This window comes from Polyodon spathula, chromosome 15 (assembly GCF_017654505.1).
Source record: "Polyodon spathula isolate WHYD16114869_AA chromosome 15, ASM1765450v1, whole genome shotgun sequence".
NCBI lineage: Eukaryota > Metazoa > Chordata > Actinopteri > Acipenseriformes > Polyodontidae > Polyodon > Polyodon spathula.
Window position 1 is genome coordinate 20,584,147 of NC_054548.1, and position 22,934 is coordinate 20,607,080.

The 22,934-nt window shown below is 38.1% G+C and overlaps 1 protein-coding gene across 2 annotated transcripts in view; it reads left to right on the forward strand.

The window, feature by feature from the left end:
• Positions 1–22,934, forward strand: part of LOC121327889 (mannosyl-oligosaccharide 1,2-alpha-mannosidase IB-like) — a 109,624-nt gene that overhangs the window by 52,557 nt on the left and 34,133 nt on the right. For both annotated transcript variants that reach the window (XM_041272198.1, XM_041272199.1), the window contains exons 5-7: positions 3,512–3,630; positions 14,343–14,423; positions 19,860–19,954. In XM_041272198.1, the coding sequence (XP_041128132.1) occupies positions 3,512–3,630; positions 14,343–14,423; positions 19,860–19,954 (295 nt within the window). The remainder of the gene's footprint in view (positions 1–3,511; positions 3,631–14,342; positions 14,424–19,859; positions 19,955–22,934) is intronic.

Sequence of the window (22,934 nt, forward strand, 5' to 3'; positions counted from 1 at the left end):
TAAGTGATGTAATACCGTGTTTCTTTTTCTGTACTGTAATGTATATGCTAATGACCATTTTCCTGCCCCGATTCTCTTTAAATGATAGTAGGACATGATTTATGATGAAGCTGGTAATTGTTGTAACAATTTTTTGCGGTACAATTGTGTGCTGACATCAGTTTCAGCAGCAGCCTTTTCAGGCTTCTGCTTCTCAGTGCCAGAAGCCCCCTCTGCATGGCGGTTGCTGCCTTGTTTTAAAGTGTTTCCCATCCTTTCTTTACTCGACATGAATGATAAAGTAAATAAGTGTATGAGAATGAAGTCACATGGCATACACCCACGCCTCATCAGGCAATAATTTGAAAGAAAAAACAACACTGCACTTTCCTTTTAGACAAAAGCACATAGATTTTTGTACACAGGTCACATCCGCACTGTGATTGAGCTAAAATGCTGGAGTGCCAGAAAGTGATTTCGGTTAATGATCTGAAAATCAGGTACAGTACTGTGTTCTCCCTCTTCTCGTTCTTCTTCCTCCTCTTGTTCTTCATCATCTGCTTGTACTTGCTCTTCTTCCATGCAGTGGTTGTTTCTTGTATCTGTAGACACTGGTGTTAACTATCTACAATACATTAGAAAACCACATTGGTTCGGACATTCTTTAGCACAAAATATTGAGTATCATAATTCAGACACAGATGGATGGATGTGCTTGTCAGTCAGTGTGTCTGTCTGTACCTGCTAGATCTACTTTTTCAAGTTACGGATACAGCTCTCTAACATGGTTGTGTTTGCTAGCCTTAGTTTTCCCATGTGGTACACTACGTGGAGGCCAACAAGAGAAACTGGGTACCAGTAAGATCAGAGGTTTTGTCAGATTCAGTCTACTTCATGTTCTGCCCCATTTGGATAATGAAAAATTGTTAATACTGTGCATAATATACAGAGGGCATTATACAGTTCAATCAATCAATCATTATTTTATATAGCGCCTTTCATAGTGGACCACCATCACAAAGCGCTTCACAGCATGCAGTAATAACAACAAAATCCATAATACTTTAAATACAGAGAACTGCATAATACATTATATACTGAAAAAAAATAAAAATAAAATTAAACAGTGCATAACACATTAAATACAGCGGAAAGTGCATAATACATGATAGTAGCATAATACATGAAATAGTAGCAGCAACACAGCAGCTAATAGCAGATACCAGGCTTAACCCTTTGTGGTCCTATGACATCAAAAAGATGTCAAGCACAGGTCTCTCGTCATTTTTGCTCTGGAAAAAGACGAGAAAACCTTTGAATGGCTGAGTGAGACGAATAGGAACCGAATGAAGCCGAAAAAAAGGGGGGGGGGGGTGTATCTGAGCAATACAGATAGCCCCTGCAGCACTGAGATAACACTGACACAAATAAAGGAGATATGTGCTTCTGCATCCAGTGCTCAAAGAATGTCACAGACATTTGCAGAGCTTTTTGAGATGTTCTAGTAATAAAATAATGACTTGGATCGCATTATTGAGGAGTTTGGTGATAAAACGAGTGACCAGGAGAGGATTTATCGGTCTATAAAGAGGAATGTCAAAAATACAGTAAACAAGTGGTGGGGCTTGGCTGGAGATGTAGCACTGATGTCCTTTTGCTATGCAGGGCCTTTTAAACCTGTTTTACTCTGGGGGGGGGGGGGGGGGGGGGGGGGGGGGGATTAAACTGCGTGTGTGAAAGTAAATTGGACCCGACGTGTCTGACAAGCACTGAATAAATTAACCGCTAAGAGTCAAAGAGCATGGAAAACAAGAGAGAACAGGGTGGGTATTGTGAGTTGATTTAAAGCGAGCGCCGGTGGGAGCATCACACCAAAGCTGGGAGAGAGTTTCAAAGAGTCGGAGCCATGAAGCTAAACGAGTGTTCTCCAAGTGTGCTGCATTTTTTCTTGGGGATAACAAGCAGGCCAGAGTTGGAGGACCTCTGCTTGCGGTTAGGGACAGAGTGGATCAGCAGGTTGAGGAGGTACTCGGGAACTCTGTGATGGGCATTGTAGGTGAGCAGGAGAGTTTTGAAAATAATCCAGAACTTTACAGGTAGCCAGTGCAGCTGAGCAAGACAGGAGGGTGATGGGGTTACATTTTTAACATCTGGTAAGGATCCTGGCAGCGGCAGTCTGGACTAGCTGCAGTTGGTTTATGGTGCGTTCCGGGAGACCACCACATAAAGAGTTGCAGTAGTTGAGTCAAGAGGAGACAAATCATGACAAAGTATCTCCGTAAGAAAATTGGCAGACATCCAGGTGTCAATGTCTCGAATGCAAGCCGAGAGCCAGACCATGGCAGAAGGGATACCAGGGTACCAGGGTCGAGTTTTAAGTAGAGCTGGATTTCGTCAGCATAGGAGTGGAACATGAGGCTGTGTTTGGGGATGAGGTGACCCAAGGGGGGAAGCATGTAGATATTGAAGAGAAGGGGCCCAAGAACAGATCCTTCAGGGACTCCACTGCGTCCAGCATAGGTAAGAGGTCATCCGGGAGAGACAGGTTCCAGAGCTCCCAGCATACTTCTGAAAGTGGTCAAGAAGAATGCCATGATCTATGGTGTCAGAAACAGCTGTTATGTTAAGGACGACAAGCACAGAGGTAGCACCAGCATCATCATCGAGCAGGAGATCATTCACAATCCGGAGCAGAGCAGTTTCAGTACTGTGATGTGGCCGGAAAGCGGACTAGAGATTCAAGCAGATTGTTGTCTGTGAAATGTTTCATCAGCTGACGGGCTACAGCCCTTTTCAAGCATTTTTGAGAGAAAAGGGAGATTGGAGATGGGATGGAAATTAGATAAGTCAGCTGGGTCAAGGGAGGGTTTTTTGAGTACCAGCATAACTCGGGCAAGCTTAAGGGCAGCAGGAACTGAGCCGTAGTTCAGGGACCAGTTGAGAGTGTGCATAATGTAGGGAGTAAGATCAGAAGCACAGAGACGGACAAGGTTAGTCGCCCTGGGTCCAGGGGGCATGTGGCAGTAGTTGATTTCAACAGTAAGCTGGAAACATCAGCAATGGAGAGAGGAGGAGGATCATCAAGGTGGCCAAGTAGTAGACTGGGTTTGTGGTGGGCGAGCGTAGAATAGATGATGTTGATTTTGTTCCGGAAGAAAGAGAAATCATGACAGGTAAGAGAGGGGGATGGACGGGAGTTGGATTTGTTGGTGGCTGGATGTAGGATCTGGTCAATGGCTTAAAGAGAACATTTGGTTTAATGTGTCCCATAGTTAGGATTTCAGAGAAGTATTTCACCCTAGCTGCGGCAAGCGCATGTCTGTAGCTCGCGAGGTGGTCGTTCCAGATCTCTCTGTGTACCTTCACCAACTCACTTCTACATTGTTAAGTCACCTCTGTACAAAGAGCACGTCTGTTTAACAGATACCTGGTCTCTGCATTTGATTTTACTATCTTGGCTTGCATATATGCAATATTCTGTAGGTACTGATTTGATTTCTGAACAAGCCTGTCATCCCTGAATATGTTTCAGGAAATTCCCAAATGGGAGCAACCATCGTTGATGCTTTGGACAGCCTCTACATAATGGGCCTCCGTGACGAATTCAGAGATGGGCAGGAGTGGATTGAGAAAAACCTTGACTTCAGTGTGGTGAGTATAGAGGGCAAAAAGTGTCGTGGAGACAGACACATGTCATCAACAGATCTTCCCTTCTTATTGGGAAACATTGCAGGCATATTGTAGTTAGCTAGTTTGCTGTTTTGTGGCAATCTTTGAAGAACAATGCTTTATAGTAAAACTTATATATATATAAGTAATATGTAGAGGTCTATTTGAGTTCTGTCTTATAAATTAATAGTGTTTTTGAAGTTCTAGAACATGTATAATAAACACTAAATGATTACTTAATTGTTGACATAATTAACAGGATTTCCTGTAAAACAGTAATAATTTAGTCTTATGCACCTTGCTGTATGGGGCACAGTGAGTAAATGCACACAGGCTGCTTTAAACCAACATTTACGTTTTTAATAGAGAATATTAAGGTTTGTATCAATGTAGGATATGACCTTGGATGTTAACATTGAAAAGTCATTTTTTGAAATGTTAATACAGTAATGTTTTTTTATTTGTATTTATTTTAAAATTTTTAGTTCTGTTGTATCAACTGTTCAGTATGACAACCATTTCAGAGTGCCTCTGTCTCAATGTATTATTGCAATAGCCCCTCCCTATGGGACCCTGTATAGTCAGAAAGAGACAGCTTTTTTAGGACTCCTGTTTTGAGCTGGCCTTTTCCCAAGAAAGGGAACTAAACTTGTTTGTCCCAAATATATGCTTCTACGAACATAGACCTCAGGTAATTGGTCTTCATTGTATAATGAAGCGAGAGAAGGAAATTAAGTTGCAGAGTGAAATAAATAAGTTTCTGTGGAATCCTGTAAACACAGCTAATGAGAACTCCTGGAAATGTCTGTTACCAGAATGGTGCATCTTGTGCTGTTGCATAGTGCTGCTAAATAATGAATGGTGTCTTCTCTAAGCCATTTTTACCCTTGTCTAACTGATATTGCTGTTGGTGTTTGTTTCTGAGTTATCATCACTTGCACAGCATGCATTTCATTTCCAATTAGTGAGCACAGGGTACTCTTACCACATGGCTGGAAAGAGAGTGAGTCAGATTATTGCTATTTTTTTATTTTCTTTCCATAATTAGAAGCAGCAGGTAACCAGGCAATGGAAATTGCGGAAGAACATGGTTTTATAAAGTAAAATGTACCTTTAACTAGTATTGGAATAAATTATTTGTTATTACTATTGTAACATAGAGGATTTGCTCTTTATTATTATCCCCAATAGGAAGACTATCCCTGATAACTGAGAAAGTGGAGGCACTGGTTGCACTTCTATAAAAACTTATTTTGTTGGATATGCACAAAAGGATTCAGTGATTTAAAAGGTGTTTTACTTCAGGACGTTTTGGACAAAAGCCATTATTCTATGTGTAGAAAGTAAGAAAAGTAAATACAGTGCCGTCCTGAAATATTTATTTTTATCATTCAAACTGTGTATACCACTTTTACACACACACACACACACATATGTATGTATGTATGTATTATTGAGAAGCACTCCTCCAGTTGTGATGGACATGAGTTGTGGATGGTGTCTGTCTCAATGTGACCACAATGGTTTTAATTATTTTCTCCATCCATTGACAAGTCTACCATAAATTAAATTTACTTTCATTTTAAATTCAGCTTAAATGTTAGATGCAATGCCTGTATATTATACTTTAAAAAACCATCCTGCAACTACGGGAATAAAAAAATAAATTAAAAAATTAATAATATGAAGCTAGATTAAAGTACATATGCAATTCTATGAATTATGTGGTGACACAGATTGTTATTGAAAGGCAACAGCCCAAAGTGACAGCAGAACCCTATAAAAAACAACACTGCTCATTCACCCCATCATTCCAGTTGCTTCCAGATTGAATCTTTATCTACAGCCTAATGCAGAGCCTTCCTTATTCATTTATTAAATCATAACCAGAAACCCTAGTTTTCCGCAATAAAAAAATAAAAAAATTATTTGATACAAAAGCATTATAAATCTGCGGTATTATGCAATAAAATAAAACTTGTATCGTTGTCCCCATCACATAATAGAACTTACACAGTCAGTACTGTTGAGCAACAGTTAACACAGGAAGTATTTATTAGTACACTTAAATTCTAAGGAGGTTTCAAGCTCACCAGTGCCATCAATCAGTAATATAAAGAGACTTAACATTTTACTTTAAACATTACAAATACTTCTGTGTAGTAATAATACAAACCAAAAAATACTTTAGTTTATCTCGAGTTAGTCTTTGTCACCTGGATGGCTATTGTCAAACTTATTGCCTGATCTTTAGGGGTGATTTTTGTATTGTTTTTGGCATCTTTAAGCAGCTTTTTCTGTAGTAACAACGCACTGGATACTGAAGTAAACTGCAGCTACATTTCAACATGAATGTGACAGTGTGCCTCGTTCAACCTTGACCTCTGTACCCCAGAGAGAGTTTTATTGAACAAGTATGTTTACATAAATTTAAAACAAAACTGTCTGTGTTGATGATTTATATATGATAAGTGTATTGATTTGGTTATCAAACAAAAAAAAGCCTTGCATGATTTTTGACACGCTTCAAGTGTAAAACTAAAAATTCTCCAACAGCATAGAAAATCTGTGTTTTTTCCACAATAAACAAAGCCCTGGTTGTTTTGCAGTGTACCACACTTTGGGCGTTTTGAGGCTAAAAGGCACAGACTAAGTATACAGTGTTTGTAGATAAGTGGGAAAAAAAAAATCCTCATAAATGCATGAAACTCTGAGGCACTGACACAACAAAATGTGAAAAAAGTTCAAGGGGGTGTAGACTTTCTATAGGCACTGTATATGACACAAACGGCTGTACTGTCTGGAGTGTGTCATTGAGCTTGTGGCAGGATCTTTAATGCTTGGTTTATCTGGTCAATTTAATCAGTTCACTAATCTATAAGAGGTGATGATCCCATTTAGGAGTTTTTCAAAGATTATGGGTTTTTTTGGTGCAGGTTGGGGGAGATGTTTCCTTTGAATTACTCAAAGGACAACTCTATATTAAACTGCTGGTTTTGGTCGTCCACAAAAATGAATTAATCCTGTTTAGCTGTCACCTTTTTGCAGTGGTCATTATCATCATCAGTACACTTAAAGAACAAGTCAGGAGCATAATAATACTTCCTCTCGGCTACTACTTTCCACTTCGCAGGATTAGTAATGCTAAAAGTACATTTATGGCATCCCCATAAGGCGAGCTTATATAACCTTTATATATTTTTGTGAGTTTTAATGTTTACCCTTGACCTTTTTCAAAGTGTTAAAAGTTTTGAATTGTTCCTGAACAACTCTCCACTGTATCAATAAACAGTTAATGTTATACTATGTTATTGCTGTCTATTTGCTTTTTCTTTTACATTTACAATAAATAAACTTAAGTTTGGAAGCTAAGAAGAAGCATGTCCTTGGGCAAAAGTCATAAAGAGTAATCAAGCAATCAGTTTTATTTTTATATAGCGCAATTTCCTGTAGAACATTCTCAGAGCACTGAAGCAGTACAATAATATAAAGATCAGCTGTTGTGTTTATTCAGTAGGATGTGTGCAGTCTAAGGTTATTTTATTAAATCTTTTACATGAAGTCTGATCCACATTCTTGTTGTAGTATTGCAAAAAAACCTAACCGCACTCAAATGAAGGGCCTCTCGTGATGGCTTTCTTATTTTTGTTCGGAGCAACTATGTTAATGGTAAATGAGGTGCTTTAGAAGCAGTAAAACTGTCTTTAGTCCCATGTTGAAATGTTCTTAAGTGTTAATATTCAGCACAGATAGAAGACATCTGTACTTATCAGTTCTTCCCAAATTTGAAATGAAATTTGCTCCTAACGTGCTGTGATACATAAAAAATCGGTACCTGTAATAACCATCAGTTATTCTGCAAGGGAGACCAAGTCTGTCATTCGATAACATAGAAACAGAATTGGGAGCCATAGAATAATAATACAGAGAATACTTCTTGGCCTAAGCAGCAATATTTTAGTAGTCTGTTTTGTTTTTTCTGTGTCTTCATTAGCTCAGGTAATACATTTTATGAAGGAGTAATTTGTCCCTAAACTGTGTAGACACATCAATCGTTATGTGATCTGGTTGAAGTTTATTTCTACATTAATCCTTTACACTACAGGCACTTCTGCAGAAAACATCAACGTTCAAGTAACTATAAAGACAAGAAAAAACTAATTATCACATTTTTTAAAATTAAAGATGATGTTAAGACAGGTTGGTGTGATGTGCTGAGATATTAAAATATATATATATATATATATATATATATATATATATATATATATATATATATATATATATATATATATATATACATACACACACAGTACCAGTCAGAAGTTTTAGTACACTTGCTGGAAACTAGTTTCTTTTTTCATAATTGACAATGTTTTACGTTGTATACGTTTCTGTAAATACTTGAAAATGAAAACACATGTTACAATATACAAAACAAAACATAAGGAGTATCAAAGCAATGTTCATGAAAATTGAAAATTGTCTCTAAATCTTGGATTCCTCAAAATAGCCACCTTTTGCCTTAATAACAGCCTCACAAACACGAGGCATTCGGTTAACAAGTTTCAGCAGGAAATCACCCGACATGTCTTCCCAGCTCTTCTGCAGCAATTCTCAGACGTGTAGGGCACTTGTGGGTAGCTTTGCTTTGACTCTTCTGTCTAGTTTGTCCCATACAAGTTCTATGGGATTGAGGTCTGGAGACTGGGCAGGTCAGGTCATTAGAATGAGTTGTCCTTCACTTTCCTTCTTCGCCAGATAGTTCTTGCACAACTTTAAGGTGTGTTACGGGTCATTATCTTGCTGAAGAATGAAGGACAGCCCAACTAGCCGTAATCCTGATGGAATGGCATGCCCCTGAAGTATGATATGATAGCCATGCTGGTTGAGCTTGCCATGGACGTGGTAAAGATCACCAACTCTGTCACCAGCAAAGCAACCCCAGACCATAACATTGCCTCCTCCATGCTTGACAGTGGGAACCACACATGCAGAACTCATGCAGTCACCCTCTCTGCGTCTTACAAATACTCTGCGCTTGGACCCAGATATTTCAAATTTTGACTCATCGGTCAATAAGACCAACTTCCACTCCTCAAACGTCCAGTTTCTGTGTTTTTTGGCCCAGGCAAGTCTCTTCCTCTTATTCTGCACTCTTAACAGTGGTTTCTTTGCAGCAATTCTTCCAGTTAGGTCAGCTTCACATAATCGCCTATGAACAGTTGATGTTGAAACATCTGTACTTGTAATAGAATTTGGCTGAGCATGTATTTCAGGGGCAGTTAATAATCACCGGTTTTGCAGACTTGTGACTCAAATGAACTTGTTCTCTGATTCTGAGGTCACCCTTGGCCTGCCTGACCTTGTTCGGTCAAGTTCGGTCATGAGTGCCAGTTTCTTCAAATTGTTTGAATTTCTTGGCCGCAGCAGTTACAGACACTTGCAAAGTTCTTGTGATTTGTCTTAAAGATTGACCTTCATTTCTTAAAGTATTTTTTCTTTGCTTAACTGAGTGTTTTTTGCCATTTTCTGCTCCCTTACATTCAGGAATGACAAACTTGTGCCTATGCTACCTATATTTATAGTAATCATGGACCCTCACCTGTTAACAATAATTGGTGACAAAAGGTTAATTAGGTAACATGCTAGTTAATTCAGAGAACATCTAACAAAGACACTTTTATATTTAGGCCAGTGTTCTAACACCGTGCCATACACATTTCAGACTTTTAAATGACCTGGGCTTCAGACTGAAATGCCCTTGCTTTGGGTGACCATTTCATTGAAATTGACAAGATTTACATTTTCATTTAAAAATGTAATTTTTTAATGCAATTCACTTATGATTATCAGCGTATATAATCACACGTATCATATAATGAAATATTAAGTGTTTATAGACAAGTTTATACAAAGCATAGATAATCATAAAAAACCTGGTTTCAAGCAGGTGTACTCAAACTTTTGACTGGTACTCTGTGTGTGTGTGTGTGTGTGTGTATATATATATATATATATATATATATATATATATATATATATATATATATATATATATATATATATATATATATATATGTATGGATGCTTTGAAAACAACATGCATCATGTTCTGAATGGCTGACAAACTCAAAGGCATGATGAAGACCAATTGCACCAAAAGTCTTTAGACCTCATGGGATAAATATTTCTATGTATGTTCTATAGCAGAGGTGCCCAGTCATGGAGGGCCATTCCACTCCAGTTTTAACAGATAAAATTATATCATCAACTACTTGACGGGCTGGGTGGAGGTTTCTTTGGTCCAATCAAACAATTTACAACAGGGTTGGAACAAAGACCAGAAGAGGAAAGACCAAATTTGACCTCCCCTTTTCTGCAGTATATTTTGATTGAACCCAAAGTGGCCCAAGAAGCTTTGTACAGTACATGTAATTGGCATTTACATTTTTTGTAAATTCATTGTATTTAATATACAGTGCATGTTCTTTAGTTAGTTTCTTGTATATTGCTGGCTACTTGCTTTTTCTCTTCATGTTGACAATAAATAAACAGTTAACAGTTGGGAAGCAAAGAAAGTACGTCCTTGGGCAAAAGCTATTAAGAGTAAAGCGATAAAATAGAAATGATTGATGTGCATAATTCAGATGATTAAACCTCTTGACCTTTTGGTCAATGAAAAATAAATGATGGGACTCCCAAATTGCTGGAGAATAAATCTGTGCACATATATTAAAATCTGGTTTAGACAGATTACAAATCTACTGTGGGTGAATATTGCTACTTAATTTTATTTATGTAATTCTATTACTATCTCCCAAGGGATACATAGCCCTTGGACTGAGGATACAGGGGACCACAATCCTTTTGTTCTTATTCCAGAACCCAAGCCTTGCAACTGTCATCACATGCAGTTAACTTATTGAGTCAAGTAGATGATGCAGTATTAAGAGGCACTGTATTTCAGTTGCATTTTTCTTTATTTTCTTTCTTCATGTATAGGGGCCGTCCAAAAATGATCGTCGTTTTCTGAAAGCATACAAAGCCATTGTCTCCTAAGGCAGAAAGTTTGTCTGGAGCCCTGAGTATTATTAGTTAGTGGGGTGAAGATTAGGAGTTTAAGGACAGGTATGGCACTTTGTTTTCAGAGATATAAAAGTCGCATGTTCAATGTGTCCAATCAAAAACTTCTGCCTTCAGGCAAAGTGCCATATCTGTCAAATAGGTTTGATCCTGTAAGCCATCCGTACATAAGAACATAAGAACATAAGAAAGTTTACAAACGAGAGGAGGCCATTCGGCCCATCTTGCTCGTTTGGTTGTTAGTAGCTTATTGATCCCAGAATCTCATCAAGCAGCTTCTTGAAGGATCCCAGGGTGTCAGCTTCAACAACATTACTGGGGAGTTGATTCCAGACCCTCACAATTCTCTGTGTAAAAAAGTGTCTCCTATTTTCTGTTCTGAATGCCCCTTTTTCTAAACTCCATTTGTGACCCCTGGTCCTTGTTTCTTTTTTCAGGCTGAAAAAGTCCCTTGCGTCGACACTGTCAATACCTTTTAGAATTTTGAATGCTTGAATTAGGTCGCCACGTAGTCTTCTTTGTTCAAGACTGAACAGATTCAATTCTTTTAGCCTGTCTGCATATGACATGCCTTTTAAGCCCGGAATAATTCTGGTCGCTCTTCTTTGCACTCTTTCTAGAGCAGCAATATCTTTTTTATAGCGAGGTGACCAGAACTGCACACAATATTCAAGATGAGGTCTTACAAGTGCATTGTACAGTTTTAACATTACTTCCCTTGATTTAAATTCAACACTTTTCACAATGTATCCGAGTATCTTGTTAGCCTTTTTTATAGCTTCCCCACATTGCCTAGATGAAGACATTTCTGAGTCAACAAAAACTCCTAGGTCTTTTTCATAGATTCCTTCTCCAATTTCAATATCTCCCATATGATATTTATAATGTACATTTTTATTTCCTGCGTGCAGTACCTTACACTTTTCTCTATTAAATGTCATTTGCCATGTATCTGCCCAGTTCTGAATCTTGTCTAGATCATTTTGAATGACCTTTGCTGCTGCAACAGTGTTTGCCACTCCTCCTACTTTTGTGTCGTCTGCAAATTTAACAAGTTTGCTTACTATACCAGAATCTAAATCATTAATGTAGATTAGGAATAGCAGAGGACCTAATACTGATCCCTGTGGTACACCGCTGGTTACCACACTCCATTCTGAGGTTTTTCCTCTAATCAGTACTTTCTGTTTTCTACATGTTAACCACTCCCTAATCCATGTACATGTGTTTCCTTGAATCCCAACTGCGTTCAGTTTGAGAATTAATCTTTTGTGCGGGACTTTGTCAAATGGCGACATTTAGCAAAATAAATGTTCTTACATTTTTGTCTCTGCCATTTTCTGAGCAATTTGAAAATTAACATCAAGCGTCTCGTTATATTAGTGTTTATGTACATATTGTTGAAGGTGATCAAGATAAAATAAATCTTAATAGTTAAAAGTATATAGATTTCAAGTATGATGTGTATTTTTGAATGTCATGAAGCTATGTTCATAAAATATTTCGTAATGTGTAGGGGCCAAATCAGTCTGCTAGCCTGGTCAGGGTTGTTTGTCTTTGCAGTTCTACCAATACACTCAGTTTGCTATGGTGGATTTATTTGTAGGTATTATGCAATACAAACTACATTTTATTTTATGTTATTTTATTATTTAATTGTTCTTCGATTATGTTTTTTATGTATTTTTGTAAATAAGTTATATTTTAAATTACATTTTTTACGTTCAGAAACAAATTCACCGTCCATCTTTGATAGATAGGATTATGTAATGAGCCAGGTGATGTCAGTATTAGTTAATGGTACAAATGTTATTTTGTTTGCAGTTTCAACAAGTTTAAAATGAACTGACTTTAAAAAGTATACAAAGGAGTATACTGTCATGAATTAGTTATCACATTTTTTTGCTTTTATATTCCTTCAATACATGTTTTTTAACCTCAGTCGATAATGACTTAATAATGATAATGTTTATTGAAAACAAAAATATAGCCTGTATGGTTCAAGGTTTAAAGTACAATGTTATTGTACATAAAAGTTAAATATTGTTTGGATTGCAAAGCACTATTGTATGCATATGTGTTTAAATAGTCCTTTGGATTAAACATTTTGGCACTGAAAGTGTTGTGTGCTGTTTTTTTGCTAGTTTACATACATATACAACTACACCTCCAACTTGAGGTTCGTAACCCTATTTGAGCCAAGGGACACATTTGGCACCTACTTTTTTTCACTTTTTTTGCAAATTGTAAAAATGAGATATGCAATCAACCTTATTGTCATCAGTCTTTCATAAAATCAGCAAAGAGAAATTCTAGCAAGTCAGATTTTGTGTGTGCCCTGTAAAGGGTTAATGTTATCTTTTAGTATTGAGGACAGTACTCTTACCCATAAATCCAGAGCTCTTAGTTCCTACTTCAATGGGCAGAATTTGCTTGGCCCACCGCCCAGTTGCTGCACCTCAATTTAAGTATACCCCATTATAAAACACAGGGGTCAAACTATAAGAAAACCACAAGTTACTCGGCAATCCAGGGGCAGAGTGCTCTGTGCTGCATAGAGAGAAAAATATTACACAATATGCTATAGTCTAGACTACTGCATGTTTCCAAATAATGTGTTTGTTAATTTAATCTGTGCATTGATAATTATTATTTTTGTAATGTTCGTCTACAACGCCACCCTTACTCAGGTCATCGACACAGTTGCCATGCTTACAACCAAAATAGTGAACATTGCAGTTTTCCATGGTATACCCTCAAACTTCGACTGCTTAAGTCTGCCTGCCGCAAGTGTGAGTCCAAATGGAGGTCTGGGTGTATCTATGCTAGGTGTATTATGTGTACTGCACAAGCCAGGAAACACAAGGCTAGGTCCAACAGACCGTGGTTAGCGCAGAAAATCCAAATGCCTTATCAGGTGTATATTCTAATTACTCTAGCCAGTAGTAGCAGTGACAAAAATAACAACATACTGAACTGATCAAAACTGACTTGCAGCATTATTACGTATACATTCTGCTCCTAATGAATCCTGTACACTTCTTTGCATAACAGCTGCCTCCTTCTCCTGTAGGAGATCTCTTAATGAATGCATAATACATTCTAAAATATTCAGCACCCCTGTATCTGTGAGATGTGAAAAAAGCATTTCAGCCCATAGTGTAGTGTCCCATTGAAAAGCGATAGATCCTCCAAAGAGTCACTACAAGAAAAGTTGTTTGCGTGTAACATCCCGTCAATCAGACCAGCATCAAAAGAAAGGCGCCCAAAACTATCAGCAAATCATAAAATGAGTCGTATTTTGCACACAGGAAATGCATTAAAATGTTGTATTTCATTCCATTAAGCCTGGTTTTTATATATTTCAGCCACATTTTTGTATTTCTGTAATCATTTTTTCAAACACATATTTGATAAAAACAAAGGAGAAATGTGTGTTCAGCATAAAACAATGCAAGTTAACACACGGAAGTTTAACAGTAAAATGAAAATGCTGTCACACTTTTTCCCCCTGACATGTCTTTCTAAGCCTACAGTAAGCTGAGGTGTAATAACACAAAATAAATGTATTTCTTCGATATGGCTAACAACTGTCTTGCTTTTTACAGAATGCTGAAGTGTCTGTCTTTGAAGTCAATATCCGGTTCATTGGTGGTTTGCTTGCATCGTATTACCTGTCTGGACAGGAGGTAAGAACCGCTGGTTTGATTGTTGTACAGATACATGAAGATTAAATAGGAATGAACTACCTGACAGAAGTGCAATACTGTATATTGGGATTGTGTGCAATATCTCATCTTTACTACTGTGGAAATACATACCTCATTTAAGGACTTTGTAAGCTGAGATCTGCAATCTTGTGCAATCTTATTAAAGTATTTTGCATTTTCATGTCGGCATGTTTTTCTTTTTAGCACACTAGTAAAGTGGTTGTTTGTGTACAGGTGCAGAAGTCATGCAATGCGCAATAAACAAACAAGGAGAGTTATAATCCAGAAAGGTATTTTTATTTTATCCAGGTCTGGCAATACACAACAATGCGTACTGCATGGTGTAAATACTAACAGGTTGCAGCCCCAAATAATAAACACAAATATCTGCCCCACAACAGTACTAACATGGTCATCAGTCCTAGGTGCGTGCAGTAGTGCTCATGTGGGTGATCCAGTTTATTTAGTGACAGTCATGCAGTGCTGTTCCAGGTTAGCGCTGGCCCTTGGCGACAGCTCTGGAATCGTGTTTAACCGTCTAGTAATACACAACAAGACAATTCACTTACGAACGTCTCTTTATTATTTCACACAGGGTCTCTCACACAGTCCTTACGGTTCAATAGTTTTTAAAACAAGCGAAGGAACATATACATCGGTTTGACCCCTGTTCATACCGTCACTCATGACCGGTATAAATGCTGCTGTTTAATGACAGATTGCCGTACTTACACAGCTAAGAAGGGATGCATAGCGTGGAATCAATCATGGCCGATGATGGCTACCCAAAGACCACTACCGGACTCGAACATCGCTGATGGAGGCTGAAAAGGGGTTAAGGCCTTTTTTTTTCTCTGAACACCAGTCTTCAATCTGTTGTAAAGAACAGATTATATTTACTGTTCTTTGTGAAACCATAATCTGATTCACAACCACCGACTTTTCATCCCAATGTTTGAGTGCTTTACCTTTGCCTTTAGAGACAAGCTTGACACACTTGGCCTCACAGGTTTTTGTTCTCACTATTTGAAATCTGTTAAGGATCTTGTTAACCTGTTATATGGTTGTGCAGTTTACCTTCACCGGTTTACAGAAGCACCTAAGTTCAATACATTTGCATATTATCCACCACAATTTGCAACATGTTACATAATCAACAAAGACTCGTACTGCAAGCTCCTCACTTCTTAAATAAATATAAGTAAAATAAGTTTCTTTGTGGGTTAATTAAAGACAGTTGTTCAGCGTTGTCATGTGGTTTCTTGCCAGTACAATTTAAATTTAATAAGTTGCACTGTATAGATTTTCATGACTGCACGGAATAGCTGTTTTTGCTTTTTAAATATCAGTTCCGTGTGTTTTCCTAGGATTACGCCATTATTTCTGTAGTTATTTAACATTACGTTTCTGCAGGTTTTACATTTTTTGTAATTTAAAAGAATGCCACATCATTTAAAGCTAGTCCTTGTCATCAGTTTAATTTGGTCCTGTTAATCAAACTGCCCACATAAATACCATATTCCTTTGAATTTAAGATGTGCTCGAATTTAAGATGCAGACCAAATTTGAGGAAAAAATAAAACATCATACAAATATGCATTTACAAAGACACAACCTCAATTATGCACATGGAAGCAGTTTGCGTCCGTGTGATATCACACAGAGCATTGCAATTATGTGCTGCTACTCGTTCCCAATCGTGATTACTCACACCTGTTTGACATGTCAAAAAATACTTGGGTATGATCAGCATTTCCGATCTGTCCGAGCTGGCACTGTTTGTTAGAAACACTGCAATTGTAAAAACTTCTCTTTGAATTCCTCAGGAAGCTAATGATGTCAAGGATGATTCGAGATCGGGCAGTAAAGTTTTGGTTTGTCTTTTCTTGTCAGACAGTCACATTGCTGTTTGTGTACTCAGGTAGTCGCATCTTTTGTTGGCGATTTATAGTACACACATCGAAACAAGATGCAGGCTATCTGAGAAGAAAAAAATGGTTTAAAAAGTGTGTCTTAAATTTGAAGGAATACGGTAAACCTCCAGTAAATTAAACGAACAGAATCACACACTGTACTCGACATGTTTAGCCAAAATGCAATTTCAGAATCTCTAGCTTGCTGGGCACGCTTTAAGCTCTGCAGGGGAGGCACATTGAAGACTTTCCTTTTTAATGTTTAACTGAAATGCAAGGAGGTTTAAGAGGAAATTGAGTTTCAACCGAGCATCACAAGGGCCTTGATACGGTTGTATGGCATTTATTTTTTTTAATGAGATAGCCACGCAGACTGCCCTCTTCATCCACTGCCATGAATTTGAAACAGAAATGTGCTGTAGCCGTTCTTTGCAGAGAATTATGGAAATGTAAAAAAGGAAGCAGGGTTATCTTCAGTCCTGACAGAGGAATATTGCGTCTACTATTCATTTTAGTGGAGTCATATACAAAATGTTTTATTGCTGTGTCTTTCCTGCCAAAGGAAATGTGTTAAATATTCACAGAACACATAACGGCTTGATTGATTGTGTTTACCTTTGGTTATAAGCAGCTCTTTTATGTGTTTGTCTCATCTCGTTTTTTTAAAACTGACATCAACATATTATCATCACAGGAGCCAGGTCATAACAACTGAATTCAAAGGGTTGGACTCATTCTAAGACGTGTCACCTTAAATACTGAACAGAGATACTGACACACCCCTTAATACTGTCCCTTCTGAGCTGCATGTTGGGGCAGGATGTAGCCTGCAGCCGTAGGATGCGCTATCATGCATGATTTGTGGTATCATTGTATTCCGGAAAATCCATTTGATGACCTTTTAAACAAAAGTGAAATCAAAGGATGATTCTTCTTCTTTTGTGTTTCATTTGAAGTGAAATGCTATACAGATTCATTCACAATTCCAGGCCAGGCCATACCACTGCACCAACGTTGTTTTAACCGATGATACTACTGTAGCAAACCATTTGTTATCACAGGCAGCACTGAGAGAAATGATCCAGCTTTGTATTCCATCTGTAAAGCTGGGCACCCCCTCACCTCTTTTCCTAGGAGACCTCATTACATTTTCCAAACTGCTACAGACAGATATTTCACATTCCCTCCCAAATAAATACCAATCGCACATATCTGAGACTAATCCTCAAGATATTTACTTATAATTAACTTTAGTCTTGGAGCCTTCTTTCCCTGTGAACAGCTAGACTGCATAAGTAAGCCCTTTCATTATGGACTCAGGTTGTGTTATTTCTGTCCTGTTAAGAGAATTGATTACTAAAAATGAATTACTAATTGTCACAACAAATATTTCATGTGAACCCTGTAGTTAGTAAGACTGCAACCCTTCAGCACTTCTAATAAAACCCCTTTACAGCACACAACAAAGTTGCAGTCATACAGTACCTGCTGCCACAAAAACAATTGGGATATGGCTGAGAAAGGCAGGGAGATATAGAGGCTTTATTGCTCAATGTCACTTTGTGCTTGTTTACCTCAATATTATTGTTAAATGTGAATCGTCTTGGTTACCAGTTACCCCTTCTGATGGGAGAAAGCATCCTAAATGAGGGGTAATGTGGCCTACTATATTAGACTCCTGACTGTGAAGCAGAACCCTGAGCTAAAGCCAAATAACATTATATATATTGGATAAATTGGATGCTAAAATTCTGTTTAACATTGTTGCAGCAGCTGATTGATTGGATCTTAATATAAAACCCATTTCTGCAGTCTTTCCTGACTGACTTGGCCCTGTTAGCCTGTGATAAAGCAAGTGAAGCATTACTGTAGGTTATGGCCCTGTAATAACAAGTCCCAGTAGATGGAGGAGGATTCTGTTTTTTTTTTTTTTTTTGCAATGAAGCACTATAAACATATGCTGACATGCATTTATCAAAGCTATTCAGTGGTCCCCTTGTCTGTTTAATGCTTAGATTTATTTTCACCATAGGGCACTTTGAGATATAAGGTTGGCATTCCCATGGTATTTCTTATGCTTGGTCTGGATAAGTGCCCTGCAGTAGATTCATTTCTGAGAGTGTCAGCATCTACTCTGTGTCACTAGCTCAGTATCCGTGGTCTGTGTGCTAGCCTCCTAAATAATGCAACTGCACCTGCACCTGCACCTGACTGCATTAATCTGCTGCTCAGTACATAATCCAGCATAGCAACAAACAAAATCTGTTCCTCCTGCGGTTCCTCCTGAATCACAGTTCAATTATACATTCTGAAGGTCATTAATGGTAATTATAGATAATTGAACTACAATGTTCTCCATCAGTGAGAAAGTCTGTCCCCAGTCCTACACAGGGCAAATTCCCAGTGTAAGAAGGCAGATTCCTAGAAGTAGAATTGATGACAGTAGTGAATGCACTGGAACTCACCTGATTGCCTTGCAGTCCATTTATTTACTTTCATATTTGTTGCTAAGACTGTGGTATACTTTAATTCATTTATGTGTTTTTTTTTTTTTTTTTTTTTTTAAATTGCTTGTGAGTCTCTAATCCTGTTTTCCACCCAAGGGAGACATTTTGTTATTTCCACAGTGTGTGTAATAATAAGATTTATTTCTGCAGCTCTGACATTTGAAATGGAAAACTGTAGCTGGTACCATTACTGTACTAATTTACATACCTATTTGAAGATCCTGTTAAAAAAAAAAAAAAAAAAAATGCCTATGGTAACATTTTAATGAGGACATTAGTAAAGGTACATTAGTAGTATCAATTGAATAGAATCATCACGTTTTAAATCATGCTGTATATTTCACTGTCTCTAATGATTTAACACCATATGAACTGGTTTACACAGTCAAACCCAAACTGCTTCTTTAAAAAGGAAACATACTAAAGCATTGTGCGGCGAATACAAATTAAACCTGCAAGACATACAACAGTTTTATTGGTTTGTGATTTGTTCAATAAACTGTTCATACTTTTTGTTGGCTAGTATTTTTTGTCTGTCTCAAATGTGTGTTTCCATTTTTATAATTCAATGTAGCCTGGTTTCCCTGCATTGATAAACTGGGCCTATCGTTTTTGCTCTTGGGAGGTGTGAAGAACAGCTTTCTGGCGCACCATTGCATTTGCAGCCTCTAGAATACCCAATACGATTATGTTTTGCAGGATGGGATTTCATTTTATTTGTAGCAGCTTTTATTGTAGCAGCTTGAAGAAAAACTTGTAAAGATTGCGATTAATTGTAGCAAAACAAAATGTACAGCTTACCCAGTTTTAAGTTGGATTTGACACAATTTTATTCCAGCCACAGTGCTTCCAATGCATTGCTTAAGGCTGAGGATACTGACAGTAAATTACTTTTTTTTTTTGTTTTTTTTTTTAATAAAATAATAAGAGCCTGTCTAATCTTATGAACCCTGTTTATTCTAAGACCATGTGGGTGTGTGTGTTTTCCATTTCAGGTTTTCAAGATCAAAGCTGCCCAGCTGGCAGAAAAGCTGCTTCCTGCATTTAACACCCCGACTGGTATACCCTGGGCGATGGTAAATTTAAAAAGGTGAGGATTTCCATCATCAAGTCGATTGTATGCCCCCGCAGGATTTAATGAGATGTGCACTCCAGATAATACATTGTGTATATGAAACCCGTGCAGCTGACAACTTCAAGGGTACATTCAGCTGTTGATTGCATCCCAGTGTCAGGCAGCTCTGAGAAGCTAATCAGGCTGTTCTGTTCAGTTCTTCAAATTCATGTAAGAAAGCACTTTGTCTCAAGGTTTTCTCCATGTTATGACATAGATAGGAGTCAGCAAGAAAGTTTATCAAAAAAAAAATAATAATTATCTTAAGTGTTCACTTTCACAGTCTTTTTGTGTTACATACCGACAGACAGGGATGTGTCTGTATGTTTTTTGGGGGTTTTTTTGAGCCTGATGGCTATGTCCAGAAAAATAAATAGGTGGGTTTATGTATACTGTGTATGTTTATTACACTAGCATGCATAAGATAGCCTTTGCTTTCTGTCTAGGTTTTAAACCAGTCAGGTTAGAAAAGCAATATAGTAGAGTGGTAAAAGCCAGGCAGGGATATATACAGTAAAGCCCCTTAATACACTTTAGGCCAGATATTAGTGTTTAAAAACCCTTCCATTGAATCCCCTGGTATATCCTTTCTCCTGTGGTGCAGTATAAAAAGTTATCCATTTAAAATCTGCGATTAACCTTGGAAGGTCAGCATTGTCATTGTCTAAGTTTTCAATGATAAAGGGATCCTTTGGGGTAAGTGTGGCTGATGCAGGGAAGTGTGAATCAGTGAGGGAGGGATTTCTGGAAAGGGAGGGGGTGGAAGTCAATATGTAAAATACAGTACTGTACAATAAGCAAACAAACTAAAAAGAAGGCCACCTATATGCAGGGGTTGGGTCATTTGTTTTTAATCGCCCTCTGATTGACTAGATCATTGGCTTAACCCCTTTTTAGCATGGCTTTAAAACCGAGGATGTGACTGATGAGAGTAGAGGGTTAAAGAATATCAAAGCATTTCCTTCTGAACTGGTAATAGGTTGTTAATACAGTACCTTGCCCCCATTAACAGCTCAGGTTTACCGTTCCACCTAATTGTTTTAGAGAAGGATAATCCACAAGCGGAATAGCTAATTGGTTTTAATTACAAAAAATAATGTCTACTTGATTAATTGTTCATCCATCTTAAAGGAGAAATTAATGTTTAGGTAAATAAAATAAAAAAAATTAAAAAAATCACAAACTGTAACCTTTTATTTAACACTAGAAGCCCCGCGGCGGTCATTTTGGCGGTTTTTGGTTTTAAAATGTAATTTTTTCCAGTCGTGTAGCACATATGGGGCTGCGCGTTCATGTGCCTTTCTGTCCATATATATTAAATATTTTCACAAAGCATGAAACGTGGTAGTGCAGAGATAAAGGAGATATATTACATTATATGTAAAACCCCTGGGAGCAGTCACATGGATGGCCACACAGAAAACAATTGTATTTTGATTATACAGAAAGGTATTCTGCTTTATTATTTTTATTTATCAGTACGCAGTGTGTTTAGCTGTAATCAGATTAGTCTCTGCTCTCTGCCTGAGTGAATGACTGACAGTCTGTTGTTTTCAATCAGCCTTTTGAAGGCAGACTCCTGCTTGCCAGCTGTGCTGCTTTGGCAAGTCGATTTAGCATAGGGACTAGTGAAAATAAATACCAGAATGTTTTACAATGTATTGGATCTAGCAGCCGTCAATTCCTGGATACTTAACAAAGAATGCATGGAGAAGAATTTATCAAGGAGAGAATATGTTTTACAGTTAGTACAGGTACTTCGCAAGAAGCATTTGCAACAGAAGGAGACTGCCTAGCGTGTACCCACAGCTAAAGCTGGCAACCCCGTTGAGAGCAGCAAGAGACACCAGTGCCAGGTTTGGACAGCTGTGCCCTGTGCAGAAAGACGGCATGAAGAAACGCATTATCTTTGTTGATTTTATAACTTCTTGTGCGCTTGTGTAAAATGTTTTTTCTGAGTTTATTTTTCTGTGTTGTTTTATGTATATACACTGAACAAAAATATAAACGCAACATGTAAAGTGTTGGTCCCATGTTTCATGAGCTGAAATAAAAGATCCCAGAAATTTTCTATATGCACAAAAAGTTTATTTCTTTCAAATTTTGTGCACAAATTTGTTTACATCCCTGTTAGTGAGCATTTCTCCTTTGCCAAGATAATCCATCCACCTGACAGGTGTGGCACATCAAGAAGCTGATTAAACAGCATGATCATTACACAGGTGCACCTTGTGCTGGGGACAATAAAAGGCCACTCTAAAATGTGCAGTTTTGTCACAACACAATGCCACAGATGTCTCAAGTTTTGTGGGAACGTGCAATTGGCATGCTGACTGCAGGAATGTCCACCAGAGCTGTTGCCAGAGAATTGAATGTTCATTTCTCTACCATAAGCAGCATCCAATGTCGTTTTAGAGAATTTGGCAGTACGTCCAACCGGCCTCACAACTGCAGACCACCTGTAACCACGCCAGCCCAGGACCTCCGGCTTCTTCACCTGCGGGATCATCTGAGACCAACCACCCGGACAGCTGATGAAATGTGCGTTTGCACAACCGAAGAATTTCTGCACAAACTGTCAGAAACCGTCTCAGGGAAGCTCATCTGCGTGCTCGTCATCCTCACCAGGGTCTTGACCTGACTGCAGTTCGGCATTGTAACCGACTTCAGTGGGCAAATGCTCACCTTCGATGGCCACTGGCACGCTGGAGAAGTGTGCTCTTCACGGATGAATCCTGGTTTCGGCTGTACTGGGCAGATGGCAGACAGCGTGTATGGTGTCGTGTGGGCGATCGGTTTGCTGATGTCAACATTGTGAACAGAGTGACCCATGGTGACGGTGGGGTTATGGTATGGGCAGGCATAAGCTACGGACAACGAACACAATTGCATTTTATCGATGGCAATTTGAATGCACAGAGATACCGTGACGAGATCCTGAGACCCATTGTCGTGC